This window comes from Lynx canadensis, chromosome D2, assembly GCF_007474595.2.
Source record: "Lynx canadensis isolate LIC74 chromosome D2, mLynCan4.pri.v2, whole genome shotgun sequence".
Lineage (NCBI taxonomy): Eukaryota > Metazoa > Chordata > Mammalia > Carnivora > Felidae > Lynx > Lynx canadensis.
The window spans coordinates 35303308-35324226 of record NC_044313.2 but is presented as its reverse complement, the minus strand read 5'-3'; the positions used below and the strand labels follow the sequence as shown (position 1 = coordinate 35324226).

Here is a 20919-nt window from a genome sequence, read left to right as displayed (position 1 = left end):
AAAAAAATGTTCCTATGGCCAGTGTCAGAGAAATTACTGCCTGTGCTCTCTTCTAAGATTTTTATGGTTTTAGGCTCACATTTAGGTCCTTAATCCATTTTGAGTTTTATTTTTGTGTATGATGTAAGAAGGTGGTAGTCCAGTTTCATTCTTTTGCATGTAGCTGTCCAGTTTTCCCAACAGCATTTGTTGAAGAGACTTTTTCTCATTGCATATTTTTGCCTCCTTTATCAGTGATCAATTGACCATATAATATATAATCATGGGTTTATTTCTGGCTCTCTATTCTGTTTCATTAATCTATGTGTCTGTGTTCCAGCACCATACTGTTTTGATTACTACAGCTTTGTAGTATAACTTGAAATCTAGGAATGTGATACCTCCAGTTTTGTTCTGTTTTCAAAATTACTTTGGCCATTCAGGGTCTTTTGTGGCTCCATACAAATTTTAGGAATGTTCTAGTTCTGGAATGTTTGTTCTAGTTCTGTGAAAAATGCTGTTGGTATATTTTTTTAAATATTTATGTTGACATTTATTTATTCTGACAGTGCTGACAGTGCAGACTCGGCATAGGACTTGATCTCATGAACTGTGAGATCATGACTTGAGCCAAAATCGAGTCAGGTGCTTAACTGACTGAGCCACCCAGGCACTCCCTGTTGGTATTTTTTTTCTTTTTTAATTTCAGTTTTCTTTCTTTTTTTAATATAATCTATTGTCGAATTGGCTTCCATACAACACCCAGTGCTCATCCCAACAAGTGCCCTCCTCATTGCCCATCACCTACTTTCCCCTCTCCCCCATCCCCTATCCCTGTTGGTATTTTTTTAGGGATTGTATTAAATCTGTAGATTGGTGTGGGTGTTATGGGCATTTTAGCAATATTTGTTGAGCATGGAATATCTTTCCATTTGTGTTATCTTCAGTTTTTTCATCAGTTTTATTTTTCAGGGTACAGGTCTCTCACTTCCTTGGTTAACTGTATTCCTAGTTATTATTTTTGGTACAGTTGTAAATGGGATTATTTTCTTCTCTTTCTGTTGCTTCATTATTGGTGCAGAGAAATGCAGCAGATTTCTGTATATTAATTTTATACCCTGCAAGCTTACTGAATTCATCTGTCATTTCTAGTAGGATTTTGGTGAAGTCTTTAGGGTTCTCTATATATAGTATCGTGTCATCTGCAAATAGTGACAGTTTTACTTCTTGCTCACCAATTTGGATGCCTTTGATTCCTTTCATGAGAGTATTTTGGCACATGGCTCATCACTTGTCCCCTCCCCCCCACATATACACTGTCCTTCCAATATATTATCTCCCTTTCTTTCTGTATCTTTCCTTCAGGGAATAGGGCAGTTCTCTAGTGCCACAAAACAATTCCAGCTTCTATAACGCACTGTGATTTTTTTGTTGTTATTACCTAACATCACGATGCAGTGAAAACTTAATGGTTATTATTACTTTTATGATCTCAGCAACATTATTTGCTGAGAAAATATCAGAGTAAACTATGTCCGATGGTTGTATCTGTTATTGTATTCTTCTCTACAGCATTACCTGATGGTTGCTATTGACTGCTTCATAGCTACCTGCAAACTGTCTTATAATACAAGTTCATGATCTCTTATTTGCAGTTTTGAAATCCAAAGTTTTTTTTTTGTAAAGTGAACCAACTTCTCAAACTACTCATTTGGTGAAAAGCCTGCTCATCTTGAAGAGAAACTTTAAGTCTTTATCCTAGTAAATACGCCCATTCACAAATTTTGCTTCAGAAATAATAACATATTTGGGTGCCACCACAGGCCCTGTTGAGGATATTACATAGCATGCAGTATATACAACCTCAGTATTGTTATAAAATTTGAAAAATTATGAATTTCAAGATATATTTGGCTCCAGGAATTTGGGTGAGAGATGATAGACATATGGTGATGATAAAGATCTATTCTCATTGGGGTACCTGGTGGCTCATTTGGTTAGGTGCCTGACTGTTGATTTTGGCTCAGGTCATAATCTCACTATTTGTGACATCAATAAACATTAAAAAAAAAAATCTGTTCTCACTTGAACTTCCCTTTTTCTGAGCTGCTTTCTATGACTATTATTACTTCAGTGGCTTAATGAAAAGATGCCTTAACTAAATAAAAAATCTGGATTCTAACCTTGGCTCTACTGTTTGTTAAATTTATGATCTTGGTCAAGTTGATTTAACTATTCTGGTGATAATCTTCACCCAGTGTTCCTTAGATTTATATGGGCTAAGTAAGATAATGTAAATGAAAGTGCTTTATTAAAATATTAATGCTGTACAAATAATTAATAGTACAGATAGTAAGAACGATAATACTTAAAGTTCTGGGAATTCTTTTGTAATAATTTGCAATCTTATTTGTATACTGAGGTGTAAGAATGATATTTGATTATAGTAATAATCCAAGTTATTATTGAGGCCTTTATGCTGTGAATGCTGGTAAGCATGTAACATGGGTGGCTACTGCCATTCTGTGTTGCTGATGAAGGAACTGGTGACCAAAAATTAAACTTTCCCAAGCTCTTGTAGCTGCACCACTCACAGTTACTGATTTCAGGCTCAGAATCTGGTCCAATTCTGGCTGACTTTCAGTTTTAAATTTTACATGGAGGGGCGCCTGGGTGGCTCAGTTGGTTAAGTGTCTGCCTTCAGCTCAGGTCATGATCTCATGGTCTGTGAGTTCGAGCCCCATGTCAGGCTCTGTGCTGACAGCTTGGAGGCTGGAGCCTGCTTCAGATTCTGTGTCTCCCTCTCTCTCTGCCCCTCCCCAACTTGTGCTCTGTCTCTCTCTCTCTCTCAAAAATAAATAAAAATGTAAAAAAAAAATTTATAAATTTTACATGGAGACAAAATGGATTTAAGTGCCTATTGAATTGCTTTCTCACTTTTGTATATTAAGTCATCTTAAGTACAAAGTGAAAACATGAACTCTTCTTTAAATTGCTGGTAACTCTATTGCTGAAACTGGTTTCATTTTCTAACTTCTCAATCCATTCCTCTCAATAACTGCAGTGTTGAGGCTAAATCTGCACTGTACCTCTTAAAGACTGATGCCTCTATTTCCTTGAAAGGATTCTGATTATCTTTAGTAATTTTTTGTTATGTTTTACTTTATGAAACCAGAAGACTTTATGACAAAGATGCCCTTAATCTTAAGGTTTATCCCATTATGACTGTGTATGCAGGCGTACACGTCTCTAAAATATCCTTAAATAAAACGACAGTTAATACAGTTATTTATGAAATCTTATTACCATTAGACTTCTCTGTGACATACCATACCATTTGTGATGTTAACATTTGGAAGAATTGGCAAGCCTGGCTTCTTAGGGAGCATGAAAGAATAACTTTTAAGCATACCAAACTAGTTTCATTTGGTAAGGGCTTAACATCAAAGTGTAACTTTTTTTGTTAAACTAGTAGTTTGGCAATGAAAGTGAAGGAATTTACCATGTGATTTTCCTTTATGTTTTGTCTCATTAGCTTATGACTGTGTGTGTACATACAAGAGTGCTGTCTATGGATCTCTATGTCTCTCAGTGAACTACTTTACTGGAATATCTAGAGTAACTAGTGTTGTAACCACTAAGAGTTATAGCTGGAACTTGACTCATCAATCTAGAAAAATATGCCAGACATTAATCTTTTGTTCTGCTGACTGGGTCAACTTTTCCATTCCACTTGCATCACAGCCACTTTATGAGTCATTCCAAAATCTCAGTTACATACAGCATTGACTTGTTTGAAAGGCAAACTTTAGCAAGAAGCTTATATTTAGCATGAAGGTATATATGAAATTGAGTTGGAATGTGGGGATTCAAGATAGAAGAAATTTCACATAGGCATATGTAGAAGACCAAAAGAATACACTTAAGTAAGATTGGCATTAGAGAATATTTGCGTAATTAGGTATGGGCCAGATATTACAAAGATGTTAAAAAGCAAGAGCAGAGGTTAAATATTTAGCTGACTTTCAATAAATATTGATTGGACAAATGAATAGAATAGAGCATTATAAATTGTGTAAGAGTTTGGCGCGCATGCGCGCGTTTGTGTGTGTGTTTCTCTTGTGGTGGGCCAAAATAGGATTTCAGACCAAATTTGTGGAAGAACTCAGTGTGATTCATCACTTTGTTGTAACTTCTTTTCAAATCTCCTTCCCTGCAACCCCAAATCATTTGATATGGATATAAATGATGATGAATTTGCCTCCAGGCAGGAAATCAAATCAGGTGTTCCTGGTGGTGGTGATCAGATTGTTGCTTTTTTTTCCACATCTACTCATTTTGTGGGCATGCTTGTGGGAAAACAGAAGGGGTGTAGCAAAAGAAAAATGGCAAGATCTTACCCTGTCAGTTTTGCCAGTTAGGGATTTATTACCAACTATTAATTGTGGGAAATTTCACACATTACTGTCTGTGACGTCTGTGACGTTGGACCATTTCCTCTAAGCGATATGGATTTATTCAACAAATATTTTAGTGCCTAATATGTGTTTACAATTCTTTAGATACTGACCAGAAAGAGACAGGTCTCTACCCTTTTATAGAGCTTAAAATAGGAAACTAAACAAGACAGGAGAAACTCCCAGACAACTAGACAAGCTCTAATAACATAATGAGGTGAGTGTCTGGTAGAGGAAGTAGATGATGCTGCTGGATCCTTGCTAGTGAGGTGAGTGAAGGTTAGGGAAGGTCCTGCTAAAAGTGAAGTCTAAGCTGAGATCTGAAGGATGAGTAGAAATTAACCAGTGAAGAGCAGGGTAAAAGGAAGGAGCAGCAGGTGAGACTCTGGAAGCTGGAAAGAACATGATGGCAGTAAAGAGGAGGTGAAAGGAAATTGGCTGGAGGATAGAGTGTGAGGGAGTATAGATGGCTAGAAGTCTCACCTTGATTTTCAGGTACAGTGAACTGTATTATAATCTGATTTCTGTGTGTCATCAATTCTCTTTATTCTGAGTTCTAGGAAGGAGTACATAGCAGGGAACATCAATCTGAATAAAGCAACTGGGAAGAAACTACCCCATCTGTGTCACACTAAATAACCACCATTTATTTTTCTCAGTAATGCCCACAGATGCACTCCCCTCTGTCTGATGCTCACTACAAAAATGTTGGGGACTACATGTAACACTAACATAAAGTGCTAATAATTGTTATGTTAATTATTTAACACAGACCAAAACATTTTTTTCAAAAGCCATTCTTAAGCTTGAATTCACATATAACTTTAGTAATAGTGTTCCAGGTTATAGTTAATTTAAACTTGGTGAAGTAAACAGACTGTGGCAAGAATTTTTCTGTATATTAGTTTACACTGTACTGGATTAATGCTAAATGGTCATCAAACTTTGCAGACTTTCCCTAAGATTAGGGGGGAAATTTTTGATTAGTAGAGTCCTAGTTAGTAGCATACTACAGGTCCATTAACTACTTCAAAAAAAGTTGCGGGAGAGGAATTCCGAGGAGGATAATCTCTAAAGGAGTGAAAATAATAATGAGCTCCTCATTGCACCCTGTTCCCCCACCAATCTAATTAAAGAGACCTGTAAATACAAAGTAACAGCATTAGATTTCCTGCCTAAATCATTGCCTGCTAGAAGACAGGTGCAAAATTAATGAAAATAGGTCAGCCAGCTTTCAGATCTGCAATAGACAGATTGGCCCTGGATGGGCTAAGTCATACCTTGTGATTTTTTTAAGATCATACTAATAGTGAGCTAAAACCATATTACGTTTTGCAACCATATTGAAAAGGAGATGGTTGCACACTTGTCAGGTGAAGTGAATTCGGCCTCCAAATATTTTCCCAGCCTTATCTTATATTTTCTACTAAGCAGACTTTATGCTGTGCTACTACAGAATCTGCATTTTTAAAATACTAGTTCCTCTGATGATATTTAATTTCTCTAAATCTTTGAAATAAGAAATAGGATTCTCTTGCTCCAAAATCTTGTAAAAATTTATCACCCAGTTGAATCTTTTTGATAAAGCCATATAACAGTTGTATTACTTGACTTATAACTCTTTAAATAAGCTAACATCCAAGAATTGTATACTATAGATTTGCTGTTTTTGTTTTCAGAACTCTTCATCTTGGCTTATACCTATTCTGCCTGATATGCTGCGACACATTTTTCAGTTTTGTGTATTAGAAAGCAGCCAGGAAATTCTGGACCTCATTCACAAGGTACACAGTGAATATATCTGTACTCTTTTCCCCAGTGATTTGGTAGATTTAAAAAATTTTTCACAATCGCTATACTGTTGTTGGTCAGGAATTTTAAGAAATTAGAAATCAAAACATTTGAAAAGTCAGAGATTGCTTACTGTTAGTTTTCTATTACTGCCATATCAAATGACCACAAATTAGTGGCTTAAAACAACATAAATGTATTACTTCACAGTTCTATAGCTCAGAGGTCTGACATGGGTATCCTCAGGCCAGGCAAGATATGACAAGAAAATAGTCTTCTTATGGAATATAATAGTTAAATCTACCAGGCAAGTGTTTTAAGCACTTTCTGATAGCCTCAGTACAGAAAGTAAAATGAAGGAAAGACTTTTCTTTATCACTTATTTTGCTGTTTATAAGTATGCTTATTGATCTTGTGAAGTATCTTTTGGAAATCATTGGTAATACACAGAGTCTGATCGTTTTAGTTTAGATTTGTACTTTTCCCCCTTATTTGCAAGGTGTATTGGGATCTTTTAAGACGAGCCATTTGATATATTTAACTGTTTATAAAGGGAAATGGTACTGTTTGACCTTTCAAATCTGTTAATTGAGTCTGGAATTATTGACTCTGAGGTGGCTCATTGTTAACAGCCTTGGATTAACAGTGGTGTTATTTCTATAGGCTTTTAATTACATTTAATGTTACGCATCAAGAAAGGTACCTTATTAAGTAAGATCATGAATCAAGACTTACATTGTTCTTAATTTATGCTAGGACATTACCACCTCTAACTTTAGCAGAGGACATCTATCAGGAACTGTTAGATGTTGAAGAGCGTATGTTGGATATAGGACTGCATTAGTATTGAGCTTTATGATACATGCAAAGGATTTCAACAGCTGAGATTTTGACAACTCATATTGTTATGGGTATCTTACATTTTAAATGATTTTTGCAAAATACTGAAGAAAACTCTTGTGTTCCTCTCCTTAAAACTTTCTTTTGTGTTTTTTAGTATACAAAACTATCAAAAAGCAGCATTTAAAAATAAGCTTTTCTATTGACTTTTAAAATTGATCCCTGTGCTATTTCCAACCTTTTTTTTTTTTTTTAACTCAGTATCCCTAAAAATAAGTATTAGATTTTATTACCCCATACTAGAAAAATTTCACTTTTCATGTTTCTCTTTCACTTTGTAGGTTTGGATGGAACTGTTGAGCAAAGCTTCAGTTCATTATGTGGTAGCAGCTGCTTGTCCCTGGATGGGTGCTTGGCTTTGCTTGATGATGCAGCCTTCTCATTTACCTATTGACTTAAATATGTTGCTAGAAGTAAAAGCCAGAGCCAAGGTGAGTATAAAGGGACATAATGTATTTGTATATTTAGGTCTAAATATTAATATGGTAAACTATGTAAGAAATTTGTATTGCTTTATCTTAAGTGTAATTTAATTAATTTAATGTAAGGACAAATTACTGTTTTATGAGGACCTTGACAAAATGCATAGTAATTTTTATCCATTAAAATTTTGGGAAAAGAAATGTATTTTACTGGGATAACAAATGAGAGTATTTTTGTGTATAGAGGAGAGTTGCCTATTAAATTTTAATGATTAATCTTTAATTATAGTTTCCCCTTCTCCCCCCACCTTTCTTTCTAGGAAAAAACATGTGGTAAGGTACGCCAAGGCCAAAGCCAAACTAAAGAAGTCCTTCAGGAGTACATTGCAGGTGCAGAGACCATCATGGAAGATCCCTCCACTAGGGATTTTGTGGTTATGCGGGCCAGAATGATGGCAGCCAAGTGAGTATACAAAAATTGAGAAGGCTTTTAAAAGAACCAAAATATTCTTCTGATGTGTTTGTCAATACTTCCTCCATCACACTAGTTACAGAGTAAGAAAAAGTGTAATTAAACGTTTTTCTTTTTTTTTTGAAGTTTTAAATAAGATTTATATCTTTTTATGAAGAAGAAAGAGGAGTTATATCTTTGTTGTGAAAAATTATAGCTTCAATAGGGGAAACTTTACTTCAAGTAGGTTCTATAGTAACTTCTTTTTTCTCCCTCCTAGGTTGTTAGGAGCACTTTGTTGCTGTATTTGTGATCCGGGTGTAAATGTGGTAACCCAAGAAATTAAGCCAGCTGAATCCCTTGGCCAGTTACTACTCTTCTATTTGAACTCCAAATCTGCCTTGCAGAGAATTAGTGTTGCATTGGTAATCTGTGAATGGGCTGCTTTACAAAAGGTAAGATTTTTCCCCAAAAGTAATGAAGACAAGCTAAGTAAACCAATTTCCATTAGCTGTTAAGATTATTTTCATTATATTTTATAAACAGAACAAAATTTTCTCTGTATAAAAATCCGACAGTTCTAGAAAAGTATTCTAAATTGTAGTGAAACATTATTTCTCTTCCAGTTGCTTTTAACCTTAGACTTTTTTCTTAGAACCCCCAGTTTCGTACCTGAGACTACTAGCTATGACCATACTTAATGTTTGCTCTTGATACTACAATCTGTTAAGAAATGTCTGTCCAAAACAGTCATGTGTATGTGTGGAAGCAGTCCAGAAACTGTTGGTCATTCATTCCTTAATATCTGAACACTACAAAAGATAAGAGGCTTTGAGATTGATTTGTATGAGTAGTAGCAAGGGCAGAATTTTTGGTCACAGGAAGAATAAAACCTCCATCTTTAAACTAAAGTCTTCATGTTTCCAAGTAAGCCATTCTCTTGCAGCCCTTTTAACCTTTAACTTCTAATAAGATATGTGATTTTGTGTAAGACTTACTTCTGTAAATCAAAGAAACTTCCTGCTGGCTTTGTTTATTCCATTAACTGGAATTCTGGAAATTTAACTGTCTGCACTTGCTGTGAGAGTTTCTTGTTACTGCCTCTTAGCAGTTTGTCAAAGCTATGTCTAAAAGTAATTGAGCCATGCTCTGTTGCATCTGAGACCCCAGCTTTGCCTCTGGAAAGAAGCAAGGCTCATCTGTTTTTAGGCAGGATTCGGTGTGCTGGAGAGGCAGTGATGCTGTGTTTTTGTGCCTCTCAGACTCAGCAGCAAGTGTTGACAGTTCGGTTTCTGGACCCTCACAGAGCTTCTCTGGACTTACTCTGTGAAGCCCAGGCTGACCACCCAGATCCCACAGAACCCCTCATGGCTCACCACTGAGGCCATTCCCCCTCTGGTTGGGGCAGGCAACAACCAGAGAGAGTGGGAAGGGTTAGTTAAATTTGGGGGCAGGTAAGTAGCTTTTAAATTATATATATCCATTTCTACAGTATGGCATGTGAAGCTATGGGTTCAACTGTTAAGAAATCTAATAATGAGTTTTTAAATAACATTTTTAGTGCATGCTAAGTGTTCTTTTCTGACTGATTTCTTTTTACAGTTATATTTTTAAGTCCGTGCTATATATATAAAAACTTGGTATAAATTCAGAGTAAAGTAGGAGTAATTAGGTGCAAAATTTAATGGAATTATAATAGTTCCATGTGCATGTTCTATAGTGATTCATATTAAAATTATAGTAGTTTGGGTGTGATACCTTTTCTCTGCAACTAACGATGTTCTGGGAGGTAACAGAACATAGATTCAAGATGAATAGGAATTTAGAACTTTGTAGTTTGCAAGTGAAAATGTATGCATCTCTAGAATTATGTTTATATATTTGTCCTGAATATTTCTTGTCTGTTATATTTTAGGAGTGTAAAGCTGTTACCCTAGCTGTGCAGCCACGTTTACTTGATATCCTTTCAGAACATTTATATTATGATGAAATTGCCGTTCCATTCACACGAATGCAGAATGAATGTAAACAGCTTATTTCATCATTAACTGATGCACATATTGAAGTTGGTAGTAGAGTAAACAACAATGTTTTTACAATAGATCAAGCTAATGACTTGGTGAGTAAAGAAGTAACTTTCTTAATTTTAGATAGAGCATGAAATAAAGATTAGAAATTTGTCATGTGATATTTACCACAAAAACACTAATTTGTTGAATCTATCCATGGCTTGATAGCCTGTCACTCCTGCCCTTCAGAAAAGTTTTCATTGCATTGACTTTTTTTTAAAATTTTTTTTTACATTTATTTATTTTTGAGAGACAGAGACACAGCACAAGTGGGGGAGGGAGAAGGAGATACAGAATCCGAAGCAGGCTCCAGGCTCTAAGCTGTCAGCACAGAGCCCAACGCGGGGCTCGAACTCACAAACCATGAGATCATGACCTGATCCGAAGTCGGACACTCAACCGACTGAGCCACCCAGGCGCCCCTTCTTTTTTTTTTTTTTTTTTTTTTTTTTGAAATTAGAGGAGGGGGAAGGAATTTTCTTTAAATCTCAGGTTCTAACAAACTAATGTACCTTTATTAGAAAAACCTGTTCCATTTTTTTGGTCATTTCTCAGTTTTGCTTAATACTGGCAGAGTATAGAATAAACTGCTTCTGTATAAGTTCCTGAGTATTTCTCAAGCCCTCTCTCAACTTATAATGAAAATATTTAAACATAAAAGTAAGGGAGGGGCACCGGGCTGGGTCAGTTGGAGCAGCATGTGACTCCTGAGTCATGAGTTCAGCCCTCATGTTCGGTGGACAGATAACTTAAATAACGAAAACTTAAAACAAGAAAGAGAGAGGAGGTAAGAGAATTACACAATGAACATTCATATACTCCCCAACTAGATTGCAGAGTTAACATTTTACTTAATTTGCTTTATCACATATATTTGCACTGTCTACTCATCAGTCTGTCTTTTTTGATGCATTTATAAATTAGTTACAGATATCAGTAAACTGATATATCTATATATGTACCTGTATCATTAAAATTCAGTATTTATGGTTTTTGCTCTTTTGTGAGGTAAAATACTATGAAGTCCACAAATCTTAAACTATTTGATGAATTTTAACAGATGACGATACCTATGAAAACCAAATCCCTATCAAGATACAGACAGTACTGTTACCACTTTGTAGTCAATCCCTGCCTATCCCTGCCCTCAAGTAACCATCGTTCTGATTTTTCCTCCATCATAGGTTACTTTTGCCAATTCTAGAAATTTGTATAATTGGAATCATAAACTCTGTGCTGTTTGGTTTTAAGGGTTTTTTTCCAGCATGATTTTTTAAAATTCATCCATGTTGTTATATATATCAATAATTCATTTTTTATTATTTAGTTTTATTCCACTGTATAAATACACCACAGTTAAGCCCTTCTCCTGTTAATGAACACTTGGGCTATTCCAAGGTTTTGGCTATTATGAAATAGCTGTTATAAACATTCTTGTACAAATGTCTTTGTAGACATATATTTTCATTTCTCGTGGGTAAATATGTGTGAGTAGAATTGCTGGATTTTAGGGTGGTTGTTTATTTACTTTTATAAAAAATTGCAGACCTTTTCCCAAAGCGGCTATATCATTTTATCTTCTTACCAGCAATATGTGTGAGTTCTGGTTGTTCCACATCACCATCAACATTTGGTGTGGTTGCTCCTTTTCACTGAAGCCATTCTGGTCGTTGTATGATAGTGTCATTGTGGTTTTTACTTTGTGTTTCCTTGATGGCTAATATGTTCAACACTTTTTTATGTCTTAGTGGCCATTTGAAGACCTTCCTGTCTGAAATGTCTGTAGAAATCATTTGCCTGTTTTTAATTAGGTTGTCTTTTTATTACTGAGTTGTAGAAGTTTTTATATATATCCTGAAATACCAATCCTTTGTTAGATAGATGCTTCCTGCATATTTTCTCCCAGTGTGTGGCTTGCCTTTTCTTTTTCTTAATTGTCTTTAGATGAGCAGATATTTTTAATTTTGATGAAGTCTAGTTTAATAGTTGTTTTCTTTTATGGTTATTGTGTTCTGTGACTTAAAGTACCTTTTCTTATCTCTAATTTGTGAAGATAGTTACATATATTTTCTTCTAAAGTTTTGCAGTTTTAGCTTTTGTATTTAGATTTATCATCCATATTGAATTAATGTTTATGTTTACTATGAAGTACAAATTGAATTCTGTTTGTTTTTCAAAAAGAACCATTTGAAACATTTTTAAAAATTTATTTTGAGAGATAGCCTGAGTGGGGGGGGGCAGAGAGAGATGGAGAGAGAGAATCCCAAGCAGGCTCTGCACTGCCAGCACTACTTAACCAACAGCCACCCAGGTGCCCCAAAGATAACCAGTTTTTCAAGCATCTTTTATTGAAAAGATTTTCTGTTCCCAGTCCCAATTGGAATTCTCTGGCACCTGTGTCAAAAATTTGTTCAAGTATAGGTGTAGATCTATATCTGTATTCTGTTCAGTCGTTTTGTCTCTCATGCCATCACCAATGTCTTGATTTTTGTAACTTTGTACTTACTAAGTTCTTAAAGTTAGGTGGTGTAAATGAGTTCTTCCTTTTTGAGTTATAGGATCAGGAACTGAGGCATTTGTGTTGATTCCTGTGAAACAGCAGTCTTCATTTCTTATCCTCTTTTCTAATTAGAAGAAATTATATACTGGAATTTGTTTTCTTTCACCTGTGAGAGAAGGCTAAAATTGTTATTTTTTTCCTGAATTGTTATTTTATAAAGTTGTTTTTCTGATTGTTGTAGTTCTTTATCCATTTTGCCTCTGCTTCCCGTCTTCCCTCCCTACTATTTCTGACAACTTTTTTTTCTTATGCTGAAAACTTAAAAAAAAAATTTTAATGTTTATTTATTTTTAAGAAAGAGAGAGAAAGAGAGAGAGAGAGAGAGAGAGAGAGAGAGAGAGAGATTGGAAGGGTAGATAGAGAGGGAGACACAGAATCCGAAGCAGGCTCCAGGCTCTGAGCTGTCAGCACAGTGCCCAATGCGGGGCTTGAACTCACGGACTGTGAGATCATAACCTGAGCCGAAGTCAGGTGCTCAACCTACTGAGCTACGCAGGCGCCCCATTATGATGAAAACTTCTAAGGTTTACTATCTTAGCAACTTCCAAATATGCAGTTCAATATTACTGACTGTAGTCATCATGCTGTACATTACATTCCCATAACTTATTTATTATAGAACTGGGAGTTTGTACTTCTTGACCTCCTTTACCCATTCCACCTCCTCCTTATCCCTTTCCCTTCTGTCAACTACCAGTCTGCTCTCTATTAGTTTTGTTTGTTCCTTTGTTTTTCAGATTCCACAGTAGGTGAAATCATAAGGTATTTGTCTTTCTCTGATGTATTTCACTTAGCATAATGCCCTAAAGGTCCATCCATGTTGTTGCAGTTGGGAAATTTCATTCTCTTTTATGGCAAAGTAGTGTCCCATTGTAGATACATACTGCATCTTTATCCATTCATCCATCCATGGACACTTAGGTTGTTTGTGTATCTTGGCTATTGTGAATGATGCTATAGTGAACATAAGCGTGCATGTATCTTTTCAAATTACTGTTTCATTTTCTTCAGATAAATATCCAGAAGTGGAAGTGCTGGATAATCTGGTAGTTCTATTTTTCATTTTTTGAGGAACTTCATACTGTTTTCCATAGTGGTTGCACCAGTTTACATCCCCACTAACAGTGCACAAGGGTTCCCTTTTTCCACATCCTTGCCAACACTTGTTATTTCTTGTCTTTTTGATAATTGTCATTTGGTAGGCATGAAATGATATCTCATTGTGGTTTTATTTGCATTTCCCTCATGGTAATGAGCATCTTTTCCTGTACTATTGGCTGTCTGTATGCCTTCTGAAAAAATATCTGTTCAGAACCTCTGCCCATTTTTTTAAAAATTATTTATTATTTTTTAAATGTTTTAATTAATGAAATGATTTAATTTACATCCAAGTTAGCATGTAGTGCAACAATGATTTCAGGAGTAGATTCCCTAATGCCCCTTACCCATTTAGCCCATCCCTTCGCCATCAACCCTCTGTTTGTTCTCTGTATTTAAGAGTCTCTTATGTTTTGTCCCCCTCCCTGTTTTTATATTTTTGCTTCCCTTCTCTTATGTTCATCTGTTTCATATCTTAAATTCTTCATATGAGTGAAGTCATACGATATCTTTCTCTTACTAATTTTGCTTAGCATAATACCCTGTAGTTCCATCCACATATTTGCAAATGGCAAGATTTCATGCTTTTTGATTGCCAAGTAATACTCCACTGTGTGTGTATGTGTGTGTGTGTACGTATATACACACACACACACACACATACACACCACATCTTCTTTATCCATTCATCCACTGATGGACATTTGGGCTCTTTTCATACTTTGGCTGTTGTTGATAGCGCTGCTATAAACATTGGGGTGCATGTGTCCCTTCGAAACAGCACACCTGTATCCCTTGGATAAGTACCTAGTAATGCAATTGCTGGGTCATAGGGTAGTTCTATTTTTAATTTTTTGAGGAACCTCCATACTGTTTTCCAGAGTGGCTGTACCAGTTTGCATTCCCATCAGCAGTGCAAAAGAGATCCTCTTTCTCTGCATCCTCCCCAACATCTTTTGTTGCCTGAGTTGTTAATGTTAGCCATTCTGGCTGGTGCGAGGTAGTATCTCATTGTGGTTTTGATTTGTATTTCCCTGATGATGAGTAATATTGAGCATTTTTTCATGTGTTGGTTTGCCATCTGGATGTCTTCTTTGGAGAAGTGTCTATTTATGTCTTTTGCCCATTTCTTCACTGGATTCTTTGTCTTTTGCATGTTGAGTTTGATAAGTTCTTTATAGATTTTGGATACCAACCCTTCATCTGATATGTCATTTGCAAATATCTTCTCCCATTCAGCCAGTTACCTTTTAGTTTTGCTGATTGTTTCCTTTGCTGTGCAGAAGCTTTTTATCTTGATGCGGTCCCAGAAGTTCATTTTTGCTTTTGTTTCCCTTGCCTCCGGAGACGTGTTGAGTAAGAAGTTGCTACGGCTGACATCATAGAGGATTTTGCCTGCTTTCTCCTCTAGGATTTTGATGGCTTCCTGTCTTACATTTAGGTCTTTCATCCATTTTGAGTTTCTTTTTGTGTATGGTGTAAGAGAGTGGTCCAGGTTCATTTTTCTGCGTGTTGCTGTCCAGTTTTCCCAGCACCATTTGCTGAAGAGACTGTCTTTATTCCCTTGGATATTCTTTCCTGCTTTGTCAAAGATTAGTTGGCCATACGTTTGTGGGTCCATTTCTGGGTTCTCTATTCTGTTCCATTGATCGGAATGTCTGTTTTTGTGCCTACTGGCACTGTATTGTCTTGATGTCTTAAGCCACTGTATTGTCTTAATGATTACAGCTTTGTAATTCAGCTTGAAGTCCGGGATTGTGATGCCTCCAGCTTTGGTTTTCTTTTTCAAGATTGCTGTGGCTACTTGGGGTCTTTTCTGGTTTCATACAAATTTTAGGATTGTTTGTTCTAGCTGTGAAGAGTGCTGGTGTTATTTTGATAGGGATTGCTTAAGTTTTTATTTTAATTCCAGTTAGTTAACATACAGTGTTACATTAATTTCAGTTGTAAAATATAGTGGTTCAACAATTCCATACAACACCCAGTGCTCATCATGACAGGTGTTTTTCTCAAAATCCCCATCACCTATTTCATCCATCTCCCCACCCAGGAAGGGCAATTTTATTTTTTTATTTATATTTTTTGGGAGAAGGGCAATTTTAAAAGGTTAGTCTTAGCCTTGGCTAAGAGCCACTGCTTTTTAAATTTTTCACTGAATCCTGTTTTTTCTCTTACCTTCCGAATATGAGCGTTTCCCTAAGATTTTTATCTCTTATCATTCTCACAAGTTAGTTCTTACCCATGTGCTTTGCTATCTTCTCTTGATCTCTTGATGTTGTTCTTTTAGGCATTTTTAGTTGGATATCTCACTGTCACTTCAGCTTAACATAACCAAAACTGGAATTAAAAAAAAATTTTTTTTGTAATGTTTATTTCTGAGACAGAGAGAGACAGAGCATGAGCGGGGGAGGGACAGAGAGAGAGAGGGAGACACAGAATCAGAAGCAGGCTCCAGGCTCTGAGCTGTTAGCACAGAGCCCAAGTGGGGCTTGAACTCACAAACCGTGAGATCATGACCTGAGCCGAAGTCATAGCTCAACTGACTGAGCCACCCAGGTGCCCCAAAAACTGGAATTTTTTTAACAGTAAAATTCCTTTTTAAATCCACAGTTGCAAATCTTGTCACCATTTTCTTCCAAAAAGCTTCATATGTTCATCTTTTCCCTGTTTTCATTGCGACAACCCAGTCAAGGGCCATAGTACTTCATGACTAGGTCCTGACTCATCTCTGAGGCTCTAGGTGGTCTCTGGTCCATTTCATCCTGCATGTTGTGCTAGACTTGTAAAGTCCTTTAGTGCCACTCTGAAGGCATCCCTCCCCTGCTTAAAAACATTATTTTTGTTTTCCTTTATTTTAGCTTTTTTGTTTTTCTTTTCCCATCTTTAAATTCCTCATCTCTTAGCACTGGGTGTTGTATGGAAACCAATTTGACAATACATTTCATAAAAAAAATAATTAAAAATAAATTCCTCATCTCTTACTATTTCTCAAACTTCCTCCACTTACGTGTAGTTAGCTTTCTTGCAGAAGTATACTATATGCTCACTCACTTTCTGTGCCTCACTCATTCTCCCTTCTGAGTCTGAGCTCCCGTTTCTTCGTCAGGAATTCCCTACCCTCCACCCTCTATGCTTATCCAGAATTCATCTGTTGACATTCTTCCATTTATACCTTGTACTCAGGCCATGATTAGCTGTTTTTAGGTCCCTGGACAATGCCTCACTTACCATCCTCACCTCAGTCTGTTTGCCAAGATGACCCTACAACTCCTGACTTACCCCATTCTTTAAAAACATCACAAGCGTCGGGGCGCCTGGGTGGCGCAGTCGGTTAAGCGTCCGACTTCAGCCGGGTCACGATCTCGCGGTCCGTGAGTTCGAGCCCCGCATCAGGCTCTGGGCTGATGGCTCGGAGCCTGGAGCCTGTTTCCGATTCTGTGTCTCCCTCTCTCTCTGCCCCTCCCCCCGTTCATGCTCTGTCTCTCTCTGTCCCAAAAATAAATAAAAAACTTTGAAAAAAAAAATTAAAAAAAAAAAAACATCACAAGTGTTCACTTCGGTGGGACAAGCCTCCACTTATCTTATCACCTGAGAAGAGTTAAGCATCCAATGTGTCTCACGGCAGCCTGTGCTTACCTCAGTTATATGTTATGTTTTCTTATTTACTTATATGTCTGTCTCCCATATTAGTCTCTACATTGTTTTGAGGTTATGAAGACATTAGGTCTTACTCATCTTTTAGTATTTCTCAATAAACACTTGAGTACTGAGTGAATGAATCAATGAACTTGGGCTGATTGGAAAGCTTTTCCTTAGCTGCTTAGAATCACTAAAAATTGACAAAAGCATATTACATTTAGGACAGTGTTTTCAAACTTTTAGCAGTGAGGTCCTGTTTCCAATAAATCTTATGCAGAAGTTGAATAAATAAAACAGATAATACAAAGTGGAAAGTATAAGCTAGAAATGGTATGTGATTGTGTTTCTGTGTAGTGAGGAAACTGACAAAGTCAAGCAGATAGAGCTCAATTTAAAAATTTTCATATTTTATAATGATAAAATCTTACTTGTGTGCCTGTTTTGTTTTTTATAAGAGGCCAGCATTATCAGTCTTGCCCATACTAGAATTGATAATTTCTTTCTCTTTTAAAGTTTATTTATTTATTTTGAGAGAGAGAGTGAGCGAGCAGGGGAGGGGCAGAGAGAGAGAGAGGGAGAGCGAGAATCCCAAGCAGGCTCTGCACTGTCAGCATAGAGCCCAACGTGGGGTTTGAACTCACAAACCATGAGATCATGACTTGAGCTGAAATCAAGAGTCAGACACTTAACTGACTGAGCCACCTAGGAGTCCCAGAATTGATCATTTCTAAGTCTGAAAAATTAGGTTCTCCTGATGGAGGAGGCTTCTCTGACCAATAGTCTTTAAACTGGACCTATTTATAGGGCCTCTCTGTGATTACAGTTACCTGTCAAACAAGAAGACTATTTTTGTTATGCAAGCCCTCACACAGTCTTTAGATGGTAATTTAAAAAACATGGCCCCACATGGGGCTCCTCTATGGCTCAGTCGGTTGAGCGTCTGACTTCAGCTCAAGTCATGATCTCACAGTTCATGAGTTCGAACCCCATGTAGGGCTCCCTGTGTGTAGGGCTCTCTGTTGTCAGTGTAGCCCGCTTCGGATCCTCTGTTCCCCTGCCCCCACCCCTTCCCTGCTTGTGCGTTCACGCTCTCGCTCGCTCTCTCTGTCTCTCTCTAATAAACATTTAAAAAAAAGAAAACATGTCCCCACAAAAATTTGTACATTAACCTTCATGAAATAACTTCATAATAGCTAATGGGTAGAAACAACCCAGATATCCATCAACTAATGAATGGATAAATACAATGTGGTATATTTCCATATAGTGCAGGATATTAATTGGCAAGAAACAGGAAAGAATACTACATTCATTACTACAGTACTGATGAATCTTGAAAGCATTGTGCTAAATGAAAGAAACCAGTCACAAAAGATTATGTACTGGATTAGTCCATTCATATGAAATATCTAGAATAGGCACACATATAAAGATAGAAAATAGATAAATGGTTGCATAGGGCTGGAAGGCAATGAAGAATGATTGTTAACAGGTATGAATTTTATTTTGGGTATGATGAAAATGTTCTAAAATTGTGATGGTTGTACAACTCTAACAAAATAAAAATCATTTTAATTGTACACTTTATTTCTTTTTAATTGTACACTTCAGATGGGTCTTTTGTATGTGAGTTATATCTCAGAGTTGTTAAAGATGTATTGAGCAGTCTTTTAATGTGGCTTGTAAAGTAGTCTGATGTCACAGGGTTATAGCTTTAGGCAGCTCCTGGTAAGTAAAATATTTGTGAATATTATATCAATTTCTTTCCCTTTTTTGCCCTCTCCTACTTGGGCATTTTTACTGGAAGGGAGGTCAAAGAAAGAATGAAAATAATCCAGTTAGCAATACTTAGCCAATTATCTGTAGCTGCCCCCAAAGTTTTTAAGTTGAGAAGAAGAGTTTTTCCCTGAAAGGACATTTGTGAGTTTTGATATTTGTTAATTAGGTTAGTTTATATTTGTTGATAGTTTTCTCATTTCACCAAACTACTGTGTTGGCCTTCTGTGTAATGTTCTCCTAGACTTATCAGATATGTGTAAAGGATAGGTAATTTTGTTGATCTCAGTAGACTTTGTGTGTCCATAGCTGACACACAATGATCCGTTAGTTTCAGGTTTACAGTGTAGCATAAGCAGTATAGTCAATGGTATTGTAATAGTGTTACATGGAGACAGTCCTAGAGAATACAGTGCTAATGTTAAATTAATCAAGTTTCAAGTTGGGAGGTTTGGACATTTTTTTTAGTTTACTGAATACCAGCAATACTAAATTTTGTGAAACTTAAAATTGAAACAGCTTGCTGTTGCCCTTTGGTTTACAGAGTATTTGGGGTTAATGTCATTAATGATTTTTAATTTCTCTTTTTCTAATAGGTCACTACTGTTTTTAATGAAGTCACATCATCTTTCGATTTAAATCCTCAAGTGTTACAGCAGTTAGATAGTAAACGACAGCAGGTCCAAATGACAGTTACAGAGACCAACCAGGAGTGGCAAGTGTTGCAATTGCGAGTGCATACTTTTGCTGCGTGTGCAGTTGTGAGTTTGCAGCAGCTTCCGGAGAAGTTAAATCCTATCATAAAACCATTAATGGAAACAATTAAAAAAGAAGAGAATACACTAGTGCAAAACTATGCAGCTCAGTGCATAGCAAAACTCCTTCAGCAGTGCACAACAAGGACACCCTGCCCCAATTCAAAAATTATTAAAAACCTCTGTAGCTCACTTTGTGTGGACCCATATCTGACTCCTTGTGTCACATGTCCAGTACCAACACAGAGTGGCCAAGACAATTCTAAAGGTATATGTCTGAACCTTCATTTGGGATAGGGAATTAACCATTTACATCTGCTTTCATTGACTTGTAGGTATCATTTAAGCACAAATCCAGTTTATGTGAGAGCTTTTTCCCATTTTGTATATATTGGTAATAAATATAAATATATAATATATATAAAAAAATATATATATATTCCTCTAAACTCAAATAAGGTATTCATAAAAGACCTAAAAAAACCCCTGATATTTCATATAAGATGACTGAAATCTGTGAGACAGGTGTTAACCCTTAACCTCTCTTTCAAGAACATCATTATAGGATTTTACTATTAATGAGGCTAGAAACTTAATTGTATCAAATGTTGAATACAAATTCTTCTATAAAACTCTTGTTTCTCTATTTTAATGCATGCTTTGTAAGATAAGTGAACTCTGTTACCTTTAGTAAATAATGTGTAGCCATTCTGATTTCATCTGGAAAATAAGAATTGCTTTCTATAGGCTGGTATCAAGGACCAATGTTTCTTTCCATGCCTTAGTCCAATATGATTTACTTATTTATTTTTGTTAGTAGGATTTTGGAAAAGCAAGTTATTCAAAATGTAATAAATTTACAACTTTAGTATGGTATATGTATTGAAAAATATGTGAACAAACTGGAAGAGGAAAGTTGCATTTTGAATATTAACATCTTAAAACTATAATAGGGTGACAGTCTTTCCCCAGCCCCACTCCTGTCACCCCCTTATGCTATTTGAGTCAGTAATATTTTGCAG

The 20919-nt window shown here is 36.3% G+C and overlaps 1 protein-coding gene across 1 annotated transcript in view; it reads left to right on the top strand.

The window, feature by feature from the left end:
- BTAF1 (B-TFIID TATA-box binding protein associated factor 1) overlaps positions 1-20919 on the top strand; it is a 120385-nt gene that overhangs the window by 57363 nt on the left and 42103 nt on the right. Inside the window, exons 15-20 of the mRNA XM_030334413.1 lie at positions 6116-6220; positions 7409-7558; positions 7870-8012; positions 8281-8455; positions 9916-10119; positions 19739-20165. Coding sequence (XP_030190273.1) covers positions 6116-6220; positions 7409-7558; positions 7870-8012; positions 8281-8455; positions 9916-10119; positions 19739-20165 — 1204 coding nt within the window. The remainder of the gene's footprint in view (positions 1-6115; positions 6221-7408; positions 7559-7869; positions 8013-8280; positions 8456-9915; positions 10120-19738; positions 20166-20919) is intronic.